A 19,426-nucleotide genomic window follows, 5' to 3' on the forward strand; every position below is an offset into this window, starting at 1 on the left:
ACCAGATCATTTTATCCCTGCAGACTACCCAAGCTGCAGGGAATAGTCAAGAGCCAGGGTCAGATTTTGAAGTCCCTGAAAGAATTATGGGGACATGAAGGACACCCCAATGCAACAGTAAAGAAGATAGGTGACCAAAATTCCCACAATGTATGAAAAAAGGAAATATTCAAGAAATCTTTATTTCTAGAAGAACAGTAGCCAATAACTTTGATCTGCTTCAGCAGAATGCAAGGTGCAGAAGTCAGACAGAATAGCATCTTGGATGGAATTTGGAAAGGAAATTCAGACAGCTGTTGTAAGCAGTACATCAGCTTCGCAATTCTCTGGAACAAGACTCAAAGTAAATAATGATACAATACAGGTTTTTTGAATATTGAAAATTTGAATAAAAACCCCATGCCGGTATACTGTGTATATTTGTTGGTGCCTAACCAAAAATATTCTTGATCTAAGATGCCTGTTGAAATACTTGATAAACTCGATACACTCACATGTCCTCAGAATCAGAATGTCCTTCTTTGGCTTGTTCATCTTCCGTATCATCTGTTTCAAGATTATGTTGATGCTGCACATCTGCTACGCTGGGAACATCAACTAAAGTTCTGTACAGTTTGCAGAGATCTGGGAGCGAACATGTTCTCAACATCTGCAAAAGTAACAGAAAGCCTGTTTGGTAACAACACTAAAACTAGTCTGGGATTACAAAATACTTTAGATTTTTTTAGTCCTTTTTCATTTGAAGGTCAGTTTCAAAACAACGTGTCAAGCACAGATACTCTAATTGTGAAAATCTGACATCTTGGATTTTGCCTCTCAGTTTAAAGGAAAGTTTCTGACTTTACAGGTTACAGTGATTGAAAACCTTTAAGAACATCAACTGACACAAAGATATTGGTTTTGTGCAGATTTGTTTCTTTGATGCCTCTCTAAAGAAAAGGAACGTTGCAGTAGATAAATAATATATATATGCAATTGTTTACAATGTATGTATGTCAGTCACATCTTAGAACAATTTAAGTAGCTGACAAAGGAATATTTTTTTAAATGTCATTTTATTATTTCTCTAGGTTGGTCACTGAAAATAGTGACTTCTGTTTATGGTATATTCCAAGGCAGTTCCATAGTATTAGAAAGAAGATCAAATTACAACAGTAATTTGTTGCAATGGAAATAAAGCAACATGGAAACAAAGTGTTTGCTCAGTGATCTACCAGATCTGTCTTTTAGGAAGAATCCCCCAGAATTACTAAATATTCACCACAGTGTTAATAAAACAAGAGACAAGACCTAATCTGCACTAAGAAGTTTTATGAATAAGCCTCACCTTCCTTCAGCATAGCTCTGAATACATGCATGTTCACTGTTTGCTCCTAATTAAAAATTCTTAATGAAAAAAAAATTTACTCAGCTGCAATTTATGCCAGGAGAGTGTATTCACATATACGCTCAAGTATCAAATCTGTCAGCGCAAGGCCAGAGTATTATTGCCATCAAATCGGTGACCAACCCTTTTTGAACACCACTACCAAAGTGAAGGAACAATGAAAGACTGACTATCCCATCATTTCAAAGCTTGCAGGTATTTTGAAAAATGCTTTTTTCCCCCATTAGCCTACTTCTGTTAGCATACAGACCTGCCTACAGACAGGACACTAACTCTTCCTCAGTTTCTGGGTAAGAGCTGCAGCAGAGGTATATTTGAGAAATTCCAGAAAGTTACATTTGCAGATACTGCAAAGAAGTACTGAATGTCCTCTTGTTGCAACCAAATGAGAAAAGGGAATTTTGCTCTTTCATTAAGTCTACTGCTGCAGTAACAACACCACATCTGTTGCTTTTCTCCAAGCTCTCTGCTGTTATGTAGAGCTCATCTGGTACTGCATGAACAATTCTGTGACAAGCACTTATGGCTGAAACATGTACCAAATACACAGTAACAAGAGACATACTGAAGCAGTTCATACTGAACTTTATTATGAAGCATATCTAGTACTTTATAAATCTGGTAAGGTACAAAGAATGTTCATCTTCCCCCTATCCACAAGTTAGCTTTTCTGTAATCATTGTCTAACTGCCAAACAGCTTCATAAACTACCAAAGTTAATGATAGCCTAACTCTTGGGAAATCAAAATTAAGAGTCATAAATCCATTGATGTGAATATACAGATTGTGAAAACAGATGGAAGATTTTCAAGAAGCCTTATCTTCCCAGATGCAAACAGCACTATCCCTGATATTATGTTTCCTAGCAATGCATCAACAAATAGATATTATTCAATATTCAATTTATCATCAATAATGCAACTTCTTTCATGCACTCAAAAAAAAAAGGCTGGGAGACAAAAGAAGAAACATTCTTCCTTACCTGGCATTTCACCACCTAGAAAACCCTTTACTACATACTGACTGCATGCAACACAGGTGTGCAGGTTTCCTGAGAACCCTTTCTCAAAAAAGCAGCTGCCCTTTTGCTCACTTTCCACTTTAGAACCAGGCAAGTATTGCACGTGATTTAAGAAGTCTGTTTCATCTACTAGTTCCATAACTATTCTTAAAATATTTTAAATTCATATCAAAACCAGGTTCCATCACCCGATTCTCATTTCACAGACTATAAGCTACCACTCAACCTTATGTAGCTACTCAGGAAACGCCCTCGAGAAAGCAGTTGGTTCCATTTGCTCTCCAGTCTTCTGGCTTCACAGCCAGAACCTGTGCTAGGTGGCTAAATCCTACAGGAAAACACGCAATCACCTGTAGCCAGAAATGACAAGATACCTTTGCTGATCTGTTCAGTGCTTATGTTCACGATGGCAAGGTAGTGCTAAGTCTGAAAAACTGCACAAAAGGGAGAAAGTAGATAAGGAAGGAATATCCTCATGTAGTCCTCAGTTACGTCTCAGAGAAGTGGTGGCATTCCTCTGCAAACGCCTGGATGTAGAGTGCTAAGGGTGAAACCAGAGACTCTCACTGTTGCGCGAGTCCTGCTGATACAATGAAGGCAGTGCATCATACTGCAGGGCAGAAATGGCTAGACAAATACCAACACCTGCTGAAACAGTTATGCCATCTGTTCTGGACTCATTCAGCCTCAGTAAGAAAATAAGAATAGTATTACTATAGGAAAAAAAAAAAAAAGTACTTCTTTTTAGTTTTTTAAACTTGCCTTGGGGTCGTTTGCATCAAAAAGCCCTGTAGAAAGTCCAATCAACAATGAACTTTTGCCTTTTTTTTTTGCTGGTGATACGGAACGTGAACGAGGTACAAAAGGCTCTTCCTGTGAAGACTGAGCTGACAGGACTGGTGAGGCTGTTGGTACAACTGTGGGTTGCATTACCCTCTGGAATAATGGTTCAGGTTGCAGAAAGTCACTGGAACAAGTTTCTGATGTGGTAAAAGGAAGTCCATTACAAATCAAAATAAATTAAAAACCCCAAGCTCTTAAGCAAAAGGTAACTAAAGTGACTATAACTAACTGATTTCTGTTGTACAATTAAAGGGGAAAATAATAGATATACAATGTGAAATTCTCCTGTTTTAACTTATTGAGAATATACAGCCCTCAGCTACAGCCTGTTCTGTTCTCATGCCTTCTAGCTTCCTTTTATCTAGTCCATGCCTGAAATTACGGTGTCATCCATTTTCATTTGTTGCTTCCTCCCTTATACTAGATTTCTTTGAAGTCACCTAAATGTAATTTACCCAAACGCTGGAGAAAAACCCCAGTTTGCTTAAGCCACACATAAACCAATGCAATAACATCACCAATGGTACTTGACAATATTGACAATGTATTTTCTATTCTATTGTAAAATATGCAGACTTTCTGAAGTTACTTCAAAGGCCTCCAAGAGCAAGCAATACTTCTACACAGTAAAGATAAAAAAATTATCATTAGCAGCTGCTTAAAGCATGTTTTTATCCAAGCTGCAGCTCAATATTAATTTGAGATGTCTAGAAACAAAGCAACACTTTTTATTTACACTTTTACGTAATCATATTTCATAACATTTTAAATAGTAATTTTAAAAGGTTGTAACATTCAGAAATTCAACATTCACTTCTAAGTGTCAGTTTGGGCCAATGTCCTGTTCATCTATACATGTTTTCTTCCAAAGTGGCACAAGTAACATCCACAATTTGTCTTCTTAATCCATCAGAAATTTCATTTTTAGAACTATGAACTTAAGGAGAAAATGAAAACAGAAAATCTGCTCTTTCGGGGATAGTGAAGAAGTGAGAAGGGATGGCTCAAGTACTCCACACTGCCAGCTACAATAAACAAAACAGGAGACTTCGACTGACCTTCTGGAGCTTCCTTTTGTGGTTGCAGCTTGTCAAGCACTAATTTCTCAGAAGATGCCTCATTTTTTCTGTCACATTGTGTCCTATTATAAAATACCAATCCAGGGTAAACACCATGTAAAAAGTTATTAGTCTACTGAAAAAGTCACCAAGTACAGTAAAAGTAACATGTCAGAATGAAGCAATGAAGCTTTAGCTAAGCTTAAACATTTTAACTGATGTATCTAAATCCTTCTCAGATAAAGCTAGTTGTTTGAACTGGAGAGAGAGGGATCAGAAGAGAATACTTACTTGTCCTCTTCCTCTTTTACCCACACTTCATGAACAGTGATGGGAAATTCCTTACTCTCCTTACTCTGGTCCTTTTTATCTTCTGTTTCTTCCAACATCTCTGCTTCCAAATCATCAGGCTCTAAAATTAATAAAGTCATATACATCATTGAAAATGAATCCCAGCCAAACAAAAAGACAGGAGAGACTATACATTTTAAGATTATAATTAAATCCTTCAGCTTTAATAACTTTCTGCATTTTGCAGAAACAACTAAAGTTTTGTAACCCCAGAGGTAAAAGCTTGGTTTTGATACAAAGAAAGTATCTCACAGCTCCAATGAAGTATGCTTTCTAAAAACCTCAGTAACATTCTCCCAGATGTCATCAGGGTGCTGGTATACCTGCTGGACTAGGGGAAAAGATTCCAGCACAATTGATGGGGAGAAACAAATGAAAAACCCCAACAATAACAAAATCTTGGAAGCACTTTAGATTTCCATTTGTATTCTAGAGAGTTTTCTATAAGCACATAAAAAGGTTTCTGGAAATTTACAAAAGACATTAGTGAATCAAATTACAACACAGGCATAGTAAGCACTTGGTCCTACATAACTGCATGAATTTCAATAAAGCCAGAAGTCGAGTGCTGCACTTGGGCCACAGCAACCCCCAGCAGCTCTACAGGCTTGGGGAGGAGTGGCTGGAGAGCTGCCAGTCAGAGAGGGACCTGGGGGTGTTGATTGACAGCCCGATGAACAGGAGCCAGCAGTGTGCCCAGGGGGCCAAGAAGGCCAATGGCATCCTGGCTTGTGTCAGCAATAGCGTGGCCAGCAGGGACAGGGAAGGGATCTGAGCCCTGTACTCGGCACTGGGGAGGCCGCCCCTCGATTCCTGTGTTCAGTTTTGGGCCCCTCACTACAAAAAGGACATTGAATGACTCGAGCGTGTCCAGAGAAGGGCAACGGAGCTGGTGCAGGGTCTGGAGCACAGGTCGTACGAGGAGCGGCTGAGGGAACTGGGGGTGTTTAGTCTGGAGAAGAGGAGGCTGAGGGGAGACCTCATCGCCCTCTACAGCTCCCTGAAAGGAGAGTGCAGAGAGCTGGGGATGAGTCTCCTTAACAAAGTAACAAGGGATAGGACAAGGGGAATGGCCTCAAGTTGCACCAGGGAAGGTTTAGACTGGATATTAGGAAGCATTTCTTTACAGAATGGGTTGTTAGGTGTTGGAGTGGGCTGCCCAGGGCAGTGGTGGAGTCCCCATCCCTGGAGGTGTTTAAGAGTCAGGCTGACATAGTGCTGAGGGATCTGGTGTAGTTGGGAACTGTCAGTGTGAGGTTAATGGTTGACTGGATGATTTTCAAGGTCCTTTCCAATCAAGATGATTGTGTGAAGAGGTGTTAATAAAAAAAAACCAAAACACATTACTTATGGGAAGATATAAAATTATACAGGATCATTACTTCCCTCACTGAATTGGAAAACAGATTGTAATTAGAACTACTAATGAAACGACTTACCATCCAGCATAATAGGCTTGCTCTGCACCTGGGTAGGTCCAGCTCTCTGAGATTCTTCTGGTACAGTCATGTCAGACTCTGTAACACTAACTGGTACTGAAGACTGAGCTCCAACAGCAGGAAAAGCTTTCTCTTCCTTCTCCTCTGTTGAGGACTGATGGCCTCCTTCAAGAAGTTCTGCAGTACCTAACACAAAATTATTCTATTATTTAAACAGTGTTTTGGCACAATTTGATAATAAACTACAAATGTGGCTACAAGGCAAGTTGAAAATTTTTATTTCTTTAAAGGAAAACAGAATAGAAAAATTTGCATGCTTTTATTATAAGTACTATGAAGAAGAAAGCCAGAAATACTAAAATTAGAATTTTACTTGCTACATTATCATTAGTACAAGTTTATACTTTGAAAAACCATAAATCCTTTTGTTCTTGGAAAGGACAAAAAGCAGGAGCTCACCAGAAAAAAAAAACATTCACTGATATGGTAAGGCACATGCTCACAAGAAGGTTACAGGACCTATCTAATACCATATTCAGTTGATAACATCCTTTTTAAAAAGCTTGTTTCTATTAACAAACAAAGTCCAAGACTTCTCAACAAAATGAAGATCCTTCCCTTTCAGCACATCCTTCTTAATTACTTACCAGTTCACCAAGTGTGAAATATTTTGGTGTCTTTCAGTATCAGCTTGTGCTGACATTTTCTAGGAACATTTAGAACTGAGGCAACACTCAGAAGTGGAAAGCAAGAGCAAGGATAGAATATGCTTCTGTGATTTCAAAGTTGTTCTCAGCAAACCAATTGGCAATCTGGCACTTCCTACACTTGCAGTGCAGATAATTACCTGCTGTGCTTACCATTTATTACATCTAGTTCCTCAAGTAAGTCAGTCTGCAGCTGTAACTCTGCTTCTCCTAGGATCTTCAGGACTGAATCAGTAGGGCTTTTGCCCCAGACTTTTCTGTGGGGTTCACCAATATCTAACCTAATTACTTCCCCCAGAGTTTGACCTGCTGGGACACAAACGCAAATAAAGGAACTTTTAGAAATCAGAAACTTTTATTCACTTTCTATACAGTAAACAAACAACCTCCACAAAAATAAAAGCTACCAAGCCAGAACTCATGTCACCTCACAACAAGTCAGACAGCCCAAAGACTGTGCTCAGAAGTCTGGAGTTTTAATTTTGCCAATTCTATTTAATAATAGGAGTTATTAAATGCCAGTTAACATCTGCAACTTAAGAGCAGCAGGAGATCTTTTCAGCAATTCAGGCACTCCAAAGAAAACAGTATGAGAAATGTTTAAAACTGGCATGATATGGTCTTAACTTTACCTGAAATGGGCAACTAGAAAGTCTCTTGTCCTGCTATCCTTTGACATTTCTTTCTGCTATTTCTCCCTCCAAGGAAAACAGAGGATATAATGCAACAAAGAGTAATAGAGCAAAAGAAGTTTCTTGATCTTCTAACATTCTAGCCAAGTAAAACTACTATGCTATGAAGTAAGTCTGTCATGTTCTCAATGATTATTTATTTCTACAACGTGAAACAGATCCTTAATAAGACACACTGAAACCAGGAAAAAGGTCTTCCACCCACAAGACCAGAGAAAGCAGACAGAAACACAGGCTTGATTTAAAAGAAGGAAAAAAGCTAAGAAGGGTGCAATAAAAGTAACAGATATAAATTGAGAAAACCCTCAGTTTTTATTGTTCTACTGATAAAAGGATTTTGAAGTTAAATAAGAAACTTTCACATATCTTAAATGCTTTGTATTCTTTCCATTAAAGTAGTGCCTTTTAAAAAGACACTTACAGAAAGCTCAAAGAAAGTAACCATGCATTTAATTAGGTAACTACTTGTCAAAATCAGGAAATGATTTGTTGAATCTCCTGTAGGCCGTTTAATTACTCAGCCTTTGCCTTATACCCTATCCAAGGGAATACACAGAAGCAGATAACACACAACAAGATGATAATAATAAAGAGTACTTGCTTTATAAAAACAGACACATAGTAAACTGATTTACTAATATCGTGGTGACGAAAAAAAAAAAAGTACTTACGGTCTGTTCCACAGAGGGAATCTTCCATTGATAACTGAGCTAGAGGAACTACCAACTCAGATGCCCCAGATTCCCATTTTTTGCGATCTCCTAGAAGTGGATGGTCACCTTCTTGTTGTTCCTTACCATCTTCAGACCCAGCTGATTCAGAGATATTTTTACACTCCTTTTTTCCTTTCTCATCTTCTTGAGCTTTAAGATTTTGATTTAATCTTCTCAGAATTTCTCGTTTATTCTGAAATAAGGGCCAACATGTATCACTTAAACCAGTACCTTTCTTAAAAGGAAAAGAAAACTAAATGAAACTGAATATAATTTGACATACTTGCATTGCAAGATCTGGCTTTTTTATTTCCTCCTCAGTTTCCTGGATAGCAGTTACATTTTCATCCTTTTAAGTCCAAGAAACACAAAACACAATGTAGAAGAACACGTCAGAAAAAAATAATCTTGAGAAATATTAATAGACATAATGGTGAAAAATCACCTCTAAAACCTTTTCACTGACAACTGCAGATAAACTGAAACAGAATGTACTATACTTCTGTTTTTATGGGGCTTCCCAAAGACAGAATTTCAAGGGCAGCTTCCATCTTTGAACTGTTCACTATCTGAAAGTGGTGAGCAAATCAGACTCAGTTTAAGCAGACAAGTGCAGAGCACAGATGATGTAGAGATAAAGCTAGATATGACCTATACAGCAAAATGCCACCAAATTCCAAAGCTAAGAAAACAAAAAAGTAGACAGAGTTAAAGAATGACTGTAAAGGGAAGCAGAAGAGACAACTTTAGTGATATGTAAAATAATCAAACTAAAAATTGGAAGACAAAGATGTAGAATTTATAATCTTTGTGTACAAGGCCTGTCTTCTCCAATTCCAATTGCTTTGTGTGCTCATTTTTAGTCAGTTATAGTCACCATCTTGCATTGCTGTAAGACAAACTATCCACGTGCAAAAAACCATGCTAATGATTTAAGGATTTGTCAAAACATGATTTTTTTATTTTTCCAGCTATCAACTGACATCTTCCAGTGTATCACATTTTCTCTATACTATTTAGCATTAAGTTTCACTATATTCCCATAGTCCTAGCCTTCAGGGTTGTATACAGTGTATATAGTCCCACCCTACACTGAAATATATAAATAGCTTAGGTAAAACCACAAAAGTTAGCATTCAAATTAAAAACTCAAATTGTACAATGATTCACTCGTATGTTCAGTTTCACAATTGTTATTTAAATCAAATGGTGGTAGTCAAGGTAAACATGTAAGCATTTACAGTATCAGGACCCAAGATCACAGCAAATAGAAATTAAGAAGTCTCTAACACTCTTTTTGACAAGAAACAACACGACCAGATTCAAGTCTTTTAACCTTTATATTCAGCACATACTTTCAAACTCACTGAAAACAAGAATTAATACAAAACAGTCCTATCATTCAAAATGTATTTTCTCACTTCTACCAGGATACAGACTTTTTATGTCCCCTCTTTAAGAGGCTAATGAAAATGCTAGCTAGTTATGTCTTCTTCCACTAATCATGGCTGCCTTGATCAAAATTGAAATTGCAGCCAAGGGTTCATCCTAAGCCATTTTGTTTGAATCTGACTGAATTTGAATTTCAGTGTACAGATGCATTTCAACAGCTTCCAAGTTTTGGTTTCTTCTTACATTTTTTTTTCCCTTTCCCTAATGAGAAGCAGCAAGTATCCTTAATGACTTATTTTCTATCTAATCTACACATTCTTCTAAAAATTCTTGTTCAAATCAGTTGGGTTTTTTGTGGGTATTTTTTGTGTGTTTGCGTTGGGTTTCTTTTCCTTCATTAATTTTACCCTCTTAGCAAAAGTACCTACCACACCCACTTCCTTCAAAGCAGAAGTCATGGAGATGATTGGTGTACTGGGCTTCACTGGAAGCTGTGGCTTAGGAAGAGCTGCTCCAAGTTCTTGTAGTCCATGCACAGGACTATGTTCTGAAGCTCCCAGATGAAAAGGCACATTAGGATTCTTTACCCCTTTCGCTATCAGCTGTATAGATTCAATTAAAAAAATTTAAATCAGAGAATTACCTTCAAGACTTTGCACATTAAACACAGTATTATCAAACAGGCTCATGTAAACCTTAGAAAAGGGCAATAATGCTGCATGTTTCCACACAAAAACCAACTGCCAACTGCACATGTGAACTATTTCCAGCTTATCAGCTTCACAACATCCTGCTTTTTGTAGCAATATATTACTAGTTGGACTTGTCACTCAACAGCACACAGAAATAAAGAAAGAAATTTTGGTAAGTTACAGATCATTAATACTTAAGGTGATCCTAATGATTCTTAGGTTTGATGTTCTTAAATTCTTGAATCAAATTCTTCATTCAAGTATACCTAAGATTAGGCTTCTAATGAGGGAATTCTGACTGACAGATGCTCTTCACAGTTTCAGAAGGCAAACTAATTATCTAAGCTTGAAAAATCACAGTATAGGATTTCATTTATACAAACATACAGTACTACATTGACTGCGTGTAACAGATTTATTTTCTTACATGTTCTTCCCAGGCTCTTTTCTCTCTTTCATATGCTTCCTTTCGCTTTCGCTCTAACTGTTCTTTCAGAACTGCAGCTCGAGCACTTGCTTGGGCCTATAGTAAACAAACAAGCAAAAAAAGACTAACTTAAAATCATAAAAAGCATTAGTGCCCCATTCCATGGAACATTTAAAAAAGAAACATTCTTGGATTACTTCATCTTCCTTTCTCTCATCTATTACTGTATAGACTGAGAAGGGACTCCACTGAGAATCAAAATCACCACACAACCATAACAACTGATCTTCTATGTTGAAAATAATGGCAACAACTCAAAACTTAGTAACAGTTCTTGATTTGCACGGTTATATTTTTAGTGTACATAGCAATCTTAAGGAGAAGAATGTAAAATTAAAATCTCTACTTAAAATTATTTTTGAAGCCAAATGCATTAATTACATAATATTAAAAACTCAGTTTAAACTTTACAAACTTACTCAATACAGAAAGCTTCAGTTGCTGTTTCACCTCTAGTTTTATGGTTAGCTTGTTTTTAGATTGCGCTTTGCAGATGATGGGGAAAAAAATAATTGTAGAATAGATAAATACTTGCTATGTATTGTATGATAGAGATAGTTATTGATACAGAACACCACGTGGAATAAAGTTCCAATCAAACACTGAACTTCTGTGAAACATTTGCTTTAAATGTACTTTATCACAGAGGTATATAGCTCACCTTTCAATTCCAATCCACATGTAGCCTGTATCAGCAGTTTTGCCTTCCTTTATTCTTTTAACCAGTAACACCTTTATTTTTAAGGTACATCTTCCTTTCCCTTTCAAGTATCAAAATGCTACTTTAGTTATCCCAAATTTCCTTTAGGACTAAACCTAACCTAGAGAAAAAATCTCAAAGGCAGGGGTAGGAAAAATCCTTGACTTGCTATGCTGTGTCACAACATATTTTAAAGTTACAGAGATAAAACAGTTGAACAGAGTTGTTACTTCAATACAGTTAAAATAAAAAAACCTCTTGTAGCGGATGTATAAATTAACTATTCACAGTACAATGAAATGTAAGAAACTTAGTGAGATACGAAACCAATCTGATATAGTAAGTTCCATCTCCTCCCTCCCTACAATTACCTTCTGCGTTTCTATCTTTTTGCGTTTCAGTTCTGCTTCTTCACTTGATTCTTGTCCATCAGAACTGGCAGCTTCATTCTGCAAAAGAAGAGTCCTAAGAGAATTATCATTAATTCATGTATTGAAAAGCTGAGTGGTAAGTGACTACTCAGATTATTTAGACTACCTGTATGACTAACGTGGGTCATAATTTCACTAGGTCACTCCTCACTCAAATGTAATGTCTACTTGGACAGAACTTCATCTTTGAGATTTGTGGGGTGTTTTGTTTATCTGTTCAGGTTTGGGGATGTGTGTGTGTTTGGCTTTAAAAGATATGAAGCTTTTACAAGCCAGGAAGAAAGTAACGTGCCTAGTGTTGCATAGGAAGTGACCTGATGATGCTGGGCTGAACCTGCCACCTCTCATCACTGTTGCATGCTCTGCAGGTAAGGTATACAAGAAAGCTTTGGTGCTCTAGAATTCTATTTTCTTTCACTATATGTGCTCCACCAAAGAAGGTGGAATGGGTGAGGGGGAAAATGGTAACAACTAAAAATATATAAGGTCTACCTCTGAAATACCTGTTTTCAATCTCTCTTACTTCTTTCCATGGCCTCTGCACGTTCCTATTTACAAAACAAACTGACAGAGATATGCAAAAAAGTTGACGGGAGCTTTTTATTGTTCGTGACCAACTTGTGCAGACCTTTTATTTAAAAGAAACAATTTAGAAGGCCTATTTAGTAGCTTTCTTGCAGTTTAAGAAAAAGAGTTATCAGAAATAATTTGGCAAAATACAAACAAGAATATTAGGTAATTTAAGTGAAAACAAAAAAATAAGGTCATGCCCACCTTGGCTTCAGTCAGCCAACAGGAAAAGAAGATGACTGGAAAGAACACTGGAGATAGAAAAACTTCAGAAAAAAAATTTGGCACTCTTCATAGGCAAAGAAAAGAATACATATATTAATCTATTGTATATAAAACAGGATACTATGCAGTAGAAATGGATACAAAATTGTTAATCAACATAAGGAAATAAACATATCTGTGACAAGATTTGGTCTGACATGGTCTTTCTCTAGTAGTGAACCTCCACACTAAAGTTTGCATCTGCAGGCCATCAAGAAAAAACCTCTTAAACTTAAGTCTCTGAATTCTGAAAATTAGTTTAGGCTTACTTTGTGGAAATCTATGCTCCATTCCTTTGTAGGTGGCATACCTTCTGGGGCATACAACACTACCCCAGGTAAGGTACAGACACTGGGAAAGGAAGTTAAGTTCCTAATATACCTAATAACCCATACAGAGAATTAAACAGTAACAGCATTTTTGCTTGATTTTACTAGCATACACAGCCTTGGCCTCCAGAGAAAAGGTTTCAGGAGAGTACCTTTACTTCTGCAGTTAACCATACTGCAGGTAGAGTGTGGGTGCTCCTAATTTTTAGAGGAAGTGTTGCAGCTGCTCAGTGAAAAAATTGAAAGAAACAGTGCAGTACAGCAATGGCTCTATACTGGTAACATATTAGCACTGTCCACAGTATTCCAGGGGCACTCAAGAGACACAGTAAGATTTGGAGGGCTGTGTATGGAGATGACTAGTCCCACTGCAGCGGTTTTGAAGCTTGGCCAAAACAGCAGAGGAGACTGAGTTATGAATGAAACTAGCATCAAATGCAATTAAGACAGCACGGTCTTACGATACATCAGCTTAGTATTTTATGTGAGTCTGCACTAGTGATAAACCTCACTGACCAGCCTCTACAGTAACTTTGTAGAGTCACAAGACTTTGACTTTCCTCATGCTCCTCAAGATACTTTTAGGAGAACAGCCCATGTTGGTCACATGCCAGACTTAGCCACTAGCACCTGTTATAAAGCTTGTATAGTCTCGGGTAGAAACACAACTTCTGCACTGGATCATTAATTTTAGATTCAAAGGGGCTCATCATTGCACCAAATAAGTTTTGTACTTTAATCAAGGGACTGAATTTGCCTCTCTTGGATCTCACCAGTGAGATGCAATCAAGGTTAAAGAAAATAAAGAATTCAAACAAAGTCACTGATACAGGAAAAAAACCCCAGAATTTTAGCATTAAAAAACCCCCAAACCTACAGCAATGCAGAACTCTTGTGTAGCTGGGACAGCGGTCCAAAGAAACTGGGCATGCTCTTGCCATATATGTCCACCCACTATACGTAAGATGCATGAAAGCACTTAATATGGGTGCTTACAGAGGGTGGGGCAGGAACATTTCTCTAGTTTAAATCACAAAATACAATGTGAATATGTAAGCAGGTAATCACTTCAGAAAACCCAAACACTCTTAAGACAAATAAAGAGGAAGGGGAAGAACAAACAGAAGTACCAACCAGGAGCACAAGATCCTACAGTAGGCTAATGAAAAGATGGAAACAAACTTCGAACTACATTTAGTACATAGACTACCTCTCAAATTAAATTTTTTTTAAGTAAGTAAATGGATTACTTCCAAGGGTGCCTTAGATTATTCATTTGACACTTTAAGAAGAGTTTGTTCTGAATCTACTTCCTGAGTTTATTTTGGTTTTGTTGTATTATGAACCTATTTTGGAAAAGTGATGTTTGAAAAAAAGTGTATTGAACAAATGAAGCTCATGCAAGGAATTTCTAACTTTAATATGCACCTCCAGAATGTATGGAAAGAATGGCTTCATACATATTCTGTGTAACCATTATTAAAAAGTGAATTCTGGAGAAGTTTCTATAACAAAAAGCAAATAACTATAAACATGCTACTGCTCGATGAGAATTTTATGTCTCAAATTCAGATGTAACCTTATGTAAACTTGGTTTTAAAACATTGTTAGTTTACAGGCACTGAAGCTGCACCCCCAACACTGAAATAACAAACAGATTTTGCATATTCTGGAGGAAGAGATGGAAGGACACTTAACTGTGGAACAGAATTAAATGTAAAAAATATATATATAAACTGCCTACAAGTAAAGTCGTCCTGCAGGGATACAAATAATGTATCCCACAGCCAACTTCCACAAATATTTAAGATTATTTTTCAAACCAACCTTCTCTCCACGAAGTTTAGCTCTAATCTGTTGACGTTCATTAAAGTTTTGTAGGCGGATCTGTCTTAATCTTGCCAAATATTCCTAACGCAAAGAAAGAAAACAAGTTTCACTTATACTGAAACTGTCTCCAGTATGGTTAGCTTAAAATACATAAGATTCCACAAAAACATAAGATGGATGCAAAAAAAAAAGAAAAATCTTACACTATTATTATCACTGTATTACTAATCTCCAGAAGAACTCTCATCTAATGAAAATAAAGAAAACTGGAACTATTATTTTCCAGTATTAAGCTATCATTACATTTTACATCATCGAAGTCTAGGAATAGTTCTATTTATGACAACAGGATTAAGATATACAGACACATATCTATATGTTTGCATGTTCAAGAACCTCTCTGAGACAGACTGATGCAGACAACTATTACTTTGATTATTTAAAAGGAAAAAAAACCCAGCAAACACACCCAAACTATAAAACTTCATACAGTTAATGATCTCCTAGGAATTTATAAAGTCCTTTTGTTACACAGATGATCCATGCAGGGAAATGAAGCACAGTCAAGGTCAAAATAGTGCTATTTGTGTGATGAGCAAAGTGGCAAACATGCGGCAAGCATACCTCTTCCTCCTTGTTTCTGGATTTCCTTCCTCTTGCAGGAATGGGCCTGCCTCCATAGATATCTGCCACGTTTTGCAGTGTACCCTGTTTGCCATTTAATGGTATCAAATTTAAGGTGGCTGTGGCAGTAAAATGATCTGATTTATCCAATAACTGTTCACTTACAAGAAACCAAATCCATCAATGATCTGCAGTCGTTCTGAAGTTAACTGATAACCCCTTTCCACTTACACAAAACATATGACAGTAGTAACCAAAAATCCTGAGTAGCCAAAGAGAGAGACTCGAACTTTAAGAATATAGTTGACTACATTCCCTGCAATTCAGGTCTTCCTATGTTAGAAAGCCTAAATTCTGATGCAAACGAGTTTTGCTATATCTGGATTATATACAAATCGTGGCAACAACAATAGTTGGCATTTCTGCCATTGTTGAGCCAAGCATAAAATAAAAGTGGCATCTTTATAGTTCCTAGATTAAGCTTTTTCCACAATGATAAATTGTAAAAAAATATACAAGTAGCAAACTTAAAAACCTAACTAAATACGTGAAACACACTGCATCTAACAAGCTGTTAAATGCTTAATACACATGCATTCAGAGTGTATGATCTTGGTTAGTGTGATGAACTCAAGTGTCCTCAAGTGTCACCAAAAGGATTCAACCTTTAAGGAAGTCCAGTACAAAACAGTACAAGAATCATTTAACTCCAAGTTTCCTGCCTGGATTAAATACAAAACATTTGAATGACTTTGTTCATGATATACCATAAGCTTCTACTAAACAGGTTAACAATATCTTGATTTGTTAACTCAATATACAATAAATATGGTAAGCATACATGTGATAGTTACATGGACCTTCTGCCTTATAAAATACCAGGGCTTTAGCTTTCTGAAGTTTGAATGTAAAGAACCATCAGCAAGTTAAGGTCTCAATAGGGAGGACTGAATCCAAATATTCTGGCTAAATACTCTCTCAGATTAAGCAAAAAATCAGTAAGTCAAGTAAACAGCACACTTCCACACTTCTGTGGCTGAGTGACTGGGGGAATCAGAGAACGTATTAAAATGAACCATCTTGTGGATAAGAGGTAACGTACATTCATAAGAACTCCATGAATTCTGGTTTCAGCTTGAGCATGAAAGTCATACAAAACAGAAAGGAATGATTTCCCATATTTACCTTTTCAGAAAGTATTTTATTTTATTTTTAACTTTTTTATGCATGTTCCTGACCTTTACAAAAGCCAAGTGGCACTATTCAAATCATCTCACCGTTCTTCATTCTAGCATTCAAGTTAGTTTAGGTATTTTCAGCAAACTGAGGGAGATTTATATCACTGCTCTTCACAAGAAAAAAACTGGAAACAAGATTTCTGAGAACTGATCTTCTTTCTGTAGATTGTTAACTTTTGTTTGTCTGCCTACATTAAAATTTCCAAAGACCAGGACTCAATGTTTTTCAGTGTCACCCAGCAACAGTGAAGTAGCAAGTTAGGTCAGCAGCTGTCTTAAGAAATGACTTGAAGTATCATCAATTCAACTACTAAATCAAACTTTAGTCAGTCACTTGAAAATTCTAATTGACAGCAATTGTATTTAACAGAAGCTGGGTCAATTACTACAAGTCATTTGACCTACAATTCTTTATATGACAAAGAGCTGCGTATTAGTTGATTCCTATTGATTTCTCCTCTCAGATCATCATGGTCTGCACAATAGTCTGATCCCTATATAAGAACTACTGCCAGCTAGTCAAATTACCTTCCTGCACTAATATGAGAAAGCTGCTAAGCACTTCTGCTATCAATAGCAAATACTAATACGTGACTTTGGAACCCTGGCTTCGAGTTACAAGTCTTAATCATCTGGAAGTTACTTTTACAACTGTTCAGTAACCTCCCTGGTTTATTACAGCAGCCAGTTAAGAATAAAACATTTGAGCTCAGCTGAGTACATTAGAGAAACCTGAGAAACATTACCCTAATTACTTGGGTGTCTTCCATTAATTTATCTCATGCTTTTATATTAATGTCAACAAAGTCAAAACCAAAACTGAAGAAGGTGCTACTAAGGACTTGTCTAAGAAGAGGCAGTCTTAAAAAGAGCTGTTCATTTTTTCAGAAGTATTTACTGGTCTTAAAAACAGAAACATAGTTTTGAAGTGGAAGACTCATGCTTTAAAACATATATACTAATCTAAGGATACTTCACCATCAAAGCATCTAAGAATTGCTTACTCTAAGTGAAATAATCCCTGAAACAAAGATCTGGTTGTAAATCGTGATTTGATATTCAGATGCAAGATGCTTCTATAAATCTGCAGTTGGTCTCATTTCACTGCAATGACAGCAGAGTCAGTTTAATTTCACCAGCTGATAGTTCTATTGCGACTTTGTTGAATAGTGCGGAGAAGCAGTCAAAGAGCAAAACTCTCCACATGATAAAAACACAGTTCAACCACACAAAGTCCTAGTGCAAATGAGTCCAAGGTATCTTTAGTTCAAAACAAACTTCCTAAAGGAATATTAAATTTAGAACTACAAAAATAAAGAACAAAGAACATTCTGTTCACTAGTTAATCTCTAAAGCAAAAAGGTCAGCCTTGACAAAGGTGGATGTCTTTATAATATCTTCTTCGTATGCAGAATGTGTTTTCGTAAAAAATAAAGCTAATGATCAGATACAGTAGTATCAGTTTAATCAAACTTCATTTTAGGTTCAAGCTACTAAATAATACCTAAAGTTTAATTTTAACCAAAATTTTAAAGCTATGAACAGATAAGAAAAAGTTCTAAAACTGACAATATCAAGTTAGGCACTGCAAAAGAAGATTTTTCCTTTGTTAATACGTTTACAGTTATGAGAAATGCATTTCACAATTTTGTTACATTTTAATAAAATCAATAACAAAATGCAAAAAACCTACCTCCAATTCTCTCTTTTAAAACAAACAAACAAACAAACAAAAACCTTAAGGAAAATATTTAGCCAGCATTTCATGGTTGTGATGCTACTTCTAAGATTCATAAAGCATGCTGAAACAGTAACATATATACAAGACCAGATTTCATACCATATGTCCCTCAGCTCGAGCTTTGTTTTCCATGGCTTCTCTCTTTCGTTGCCAGAATTCTTCAACTTGCTTTGCTCTATCTGCAGCTATCCATCCTTTTTGCCTGAATAATTGCAACACAAAGCAAGATGAAAGTCTCTGAAATAAGACATTCAACCCCCCCCCCCTCACATTTAACTAGAACACATGCAAAAAAAAAGTAACTTTCTATGAGCAAGGCATCTGCAAAAAATGCCTTTCATCAGTCGAAATACAAGTCAGACTTCCACAAAATGGAGGGCAATAGGCTCAACTAAGTGAAAAGAACAATTGAAAAAACAAAACACCATGTTGTCCTTCCAGATCCTGGTCATCAAAACAAAGATGAATGTCAAAACACAAACTTAGTGCAATTATTTCTGAAAATGTCTCAGCTTTTTTCATTAAAGTTGTTTGTGAAAAAGAAAACGCCTTCAAGATTTCCCTTTAGAGATGAGCAAGAACTCATCACAGGTGCCAGTCGGTAAGGTCAATACTTCAGCAGTCTTTCAGGACTGACCTAGGATTGCAGTATGGGATTCTACTACAGTACTAGTATTCTCAGAGTGTTCTGGCAACACTTTTTGGGGGATGTGGGGGAATGTTTGTTTTTAAAGGGACCGTGAAGGAACTTTCCTACCTTAGAATTAGCCAGAACAAGATGGGTTTTTTTCACATGTTCCACCCCAGGTCAGGGACCTGCTTGTGTACACAAGATGGCTACATTCAAGTTACTGTAACTGAGCATCTGGCAAGTCTCCTAGCATATACATATGATGATTTTGTAGAGGAACCAGTTT

General features: G+C 36.7%; 1 protein-coding gene across 17 annotated transcripts in view; it reads right to left on the reverse strand.

The window, feature by feature from the left end:
- Positions 1 to 19,426, reverse strand: part of NEK1 (NIMA related kinase 1) — a 47,255-nt gene that overhangs the window by 5,802 nt on the left and 22,027 nt on the right. For 7 of the 17 annotated variants that reach the window (XM_074905752.1, XM_074905743.1, XM_074905749.1 and 4 more), the window contains 14 exons: positions 18,609 to 18,711; positions 15,531 to 15,614; positions 14,904 to 14,987; positions 11,854 to 11,931; positions 10,723 to 10,818; positions 10,032 to 10,205; positions 8,495 to 8,560; positions 8,170 to 8,404; positions 6,960 to 7,115; positions 6,100 to 6,285; positions 4,601 to 4,721; positions 4,310 to 4,392; positions 3,171 to 3,388; positions 495 to 649 (listed from right to left, as the gene is read on the reverse strand). In XM_074905752.1, the coding sequence (XP_074761853.1) occupies positions 495 to 649; positions 3,171 to 3,388; positions 4,310 to 4,392; positions 4,601 to 4,721; positions 6,100 to 6,285; positions 6,960 to 7,115; positions 8,170 to 8,404; positions 8,495 to 8,560; positions 10,032 to 10,205; positions 10,723 to 10,818; positions 11,854 to 11,931; positions 14,904 to 14,987; positions 15,531 to 15,614; positions 18,609 to 18,711 (1,839 nt within the window). Of the gene's footprint in view, positions 1 to 494; positions 650 to 3,170; positions 3,389 to 4,309; positions 4,393 to 4,600; positions 4,722 to 6,099; positions 6,286 to 6,959; positions 7,116 to 8,169; positions 8,405 to 8,494; positions 8,561 to 10,031; positions 10,206 to 10,722; positions 10,819 to 11,853; positions 11,932 to 12,687; positions 12,773 to 14,903; positions 14,988 to 15,530; positions 15,615 to 18,608; positions 18,712 to 19,426 lie in introns of those variants that run through there. The other 10 variants (XM_074905745.1, XM_074905751.1, XM_074905742.1 and 7 more) reach the window with 5 other exon arrangements.

Source organism: Athene noctua, chromosome 4 (assembly GCF_965140245.1).
Source record: "Athene noctua chromosome 4, bAthNoc1.hap1.1, whole genome shotgun sequence".
Taxonomy (NCBI): domain Eukaryota; kingdom Metazoa; phylum Chordata; class Aves; order Strigiformes; family Strigidae; genus Athene; species Athene noctua.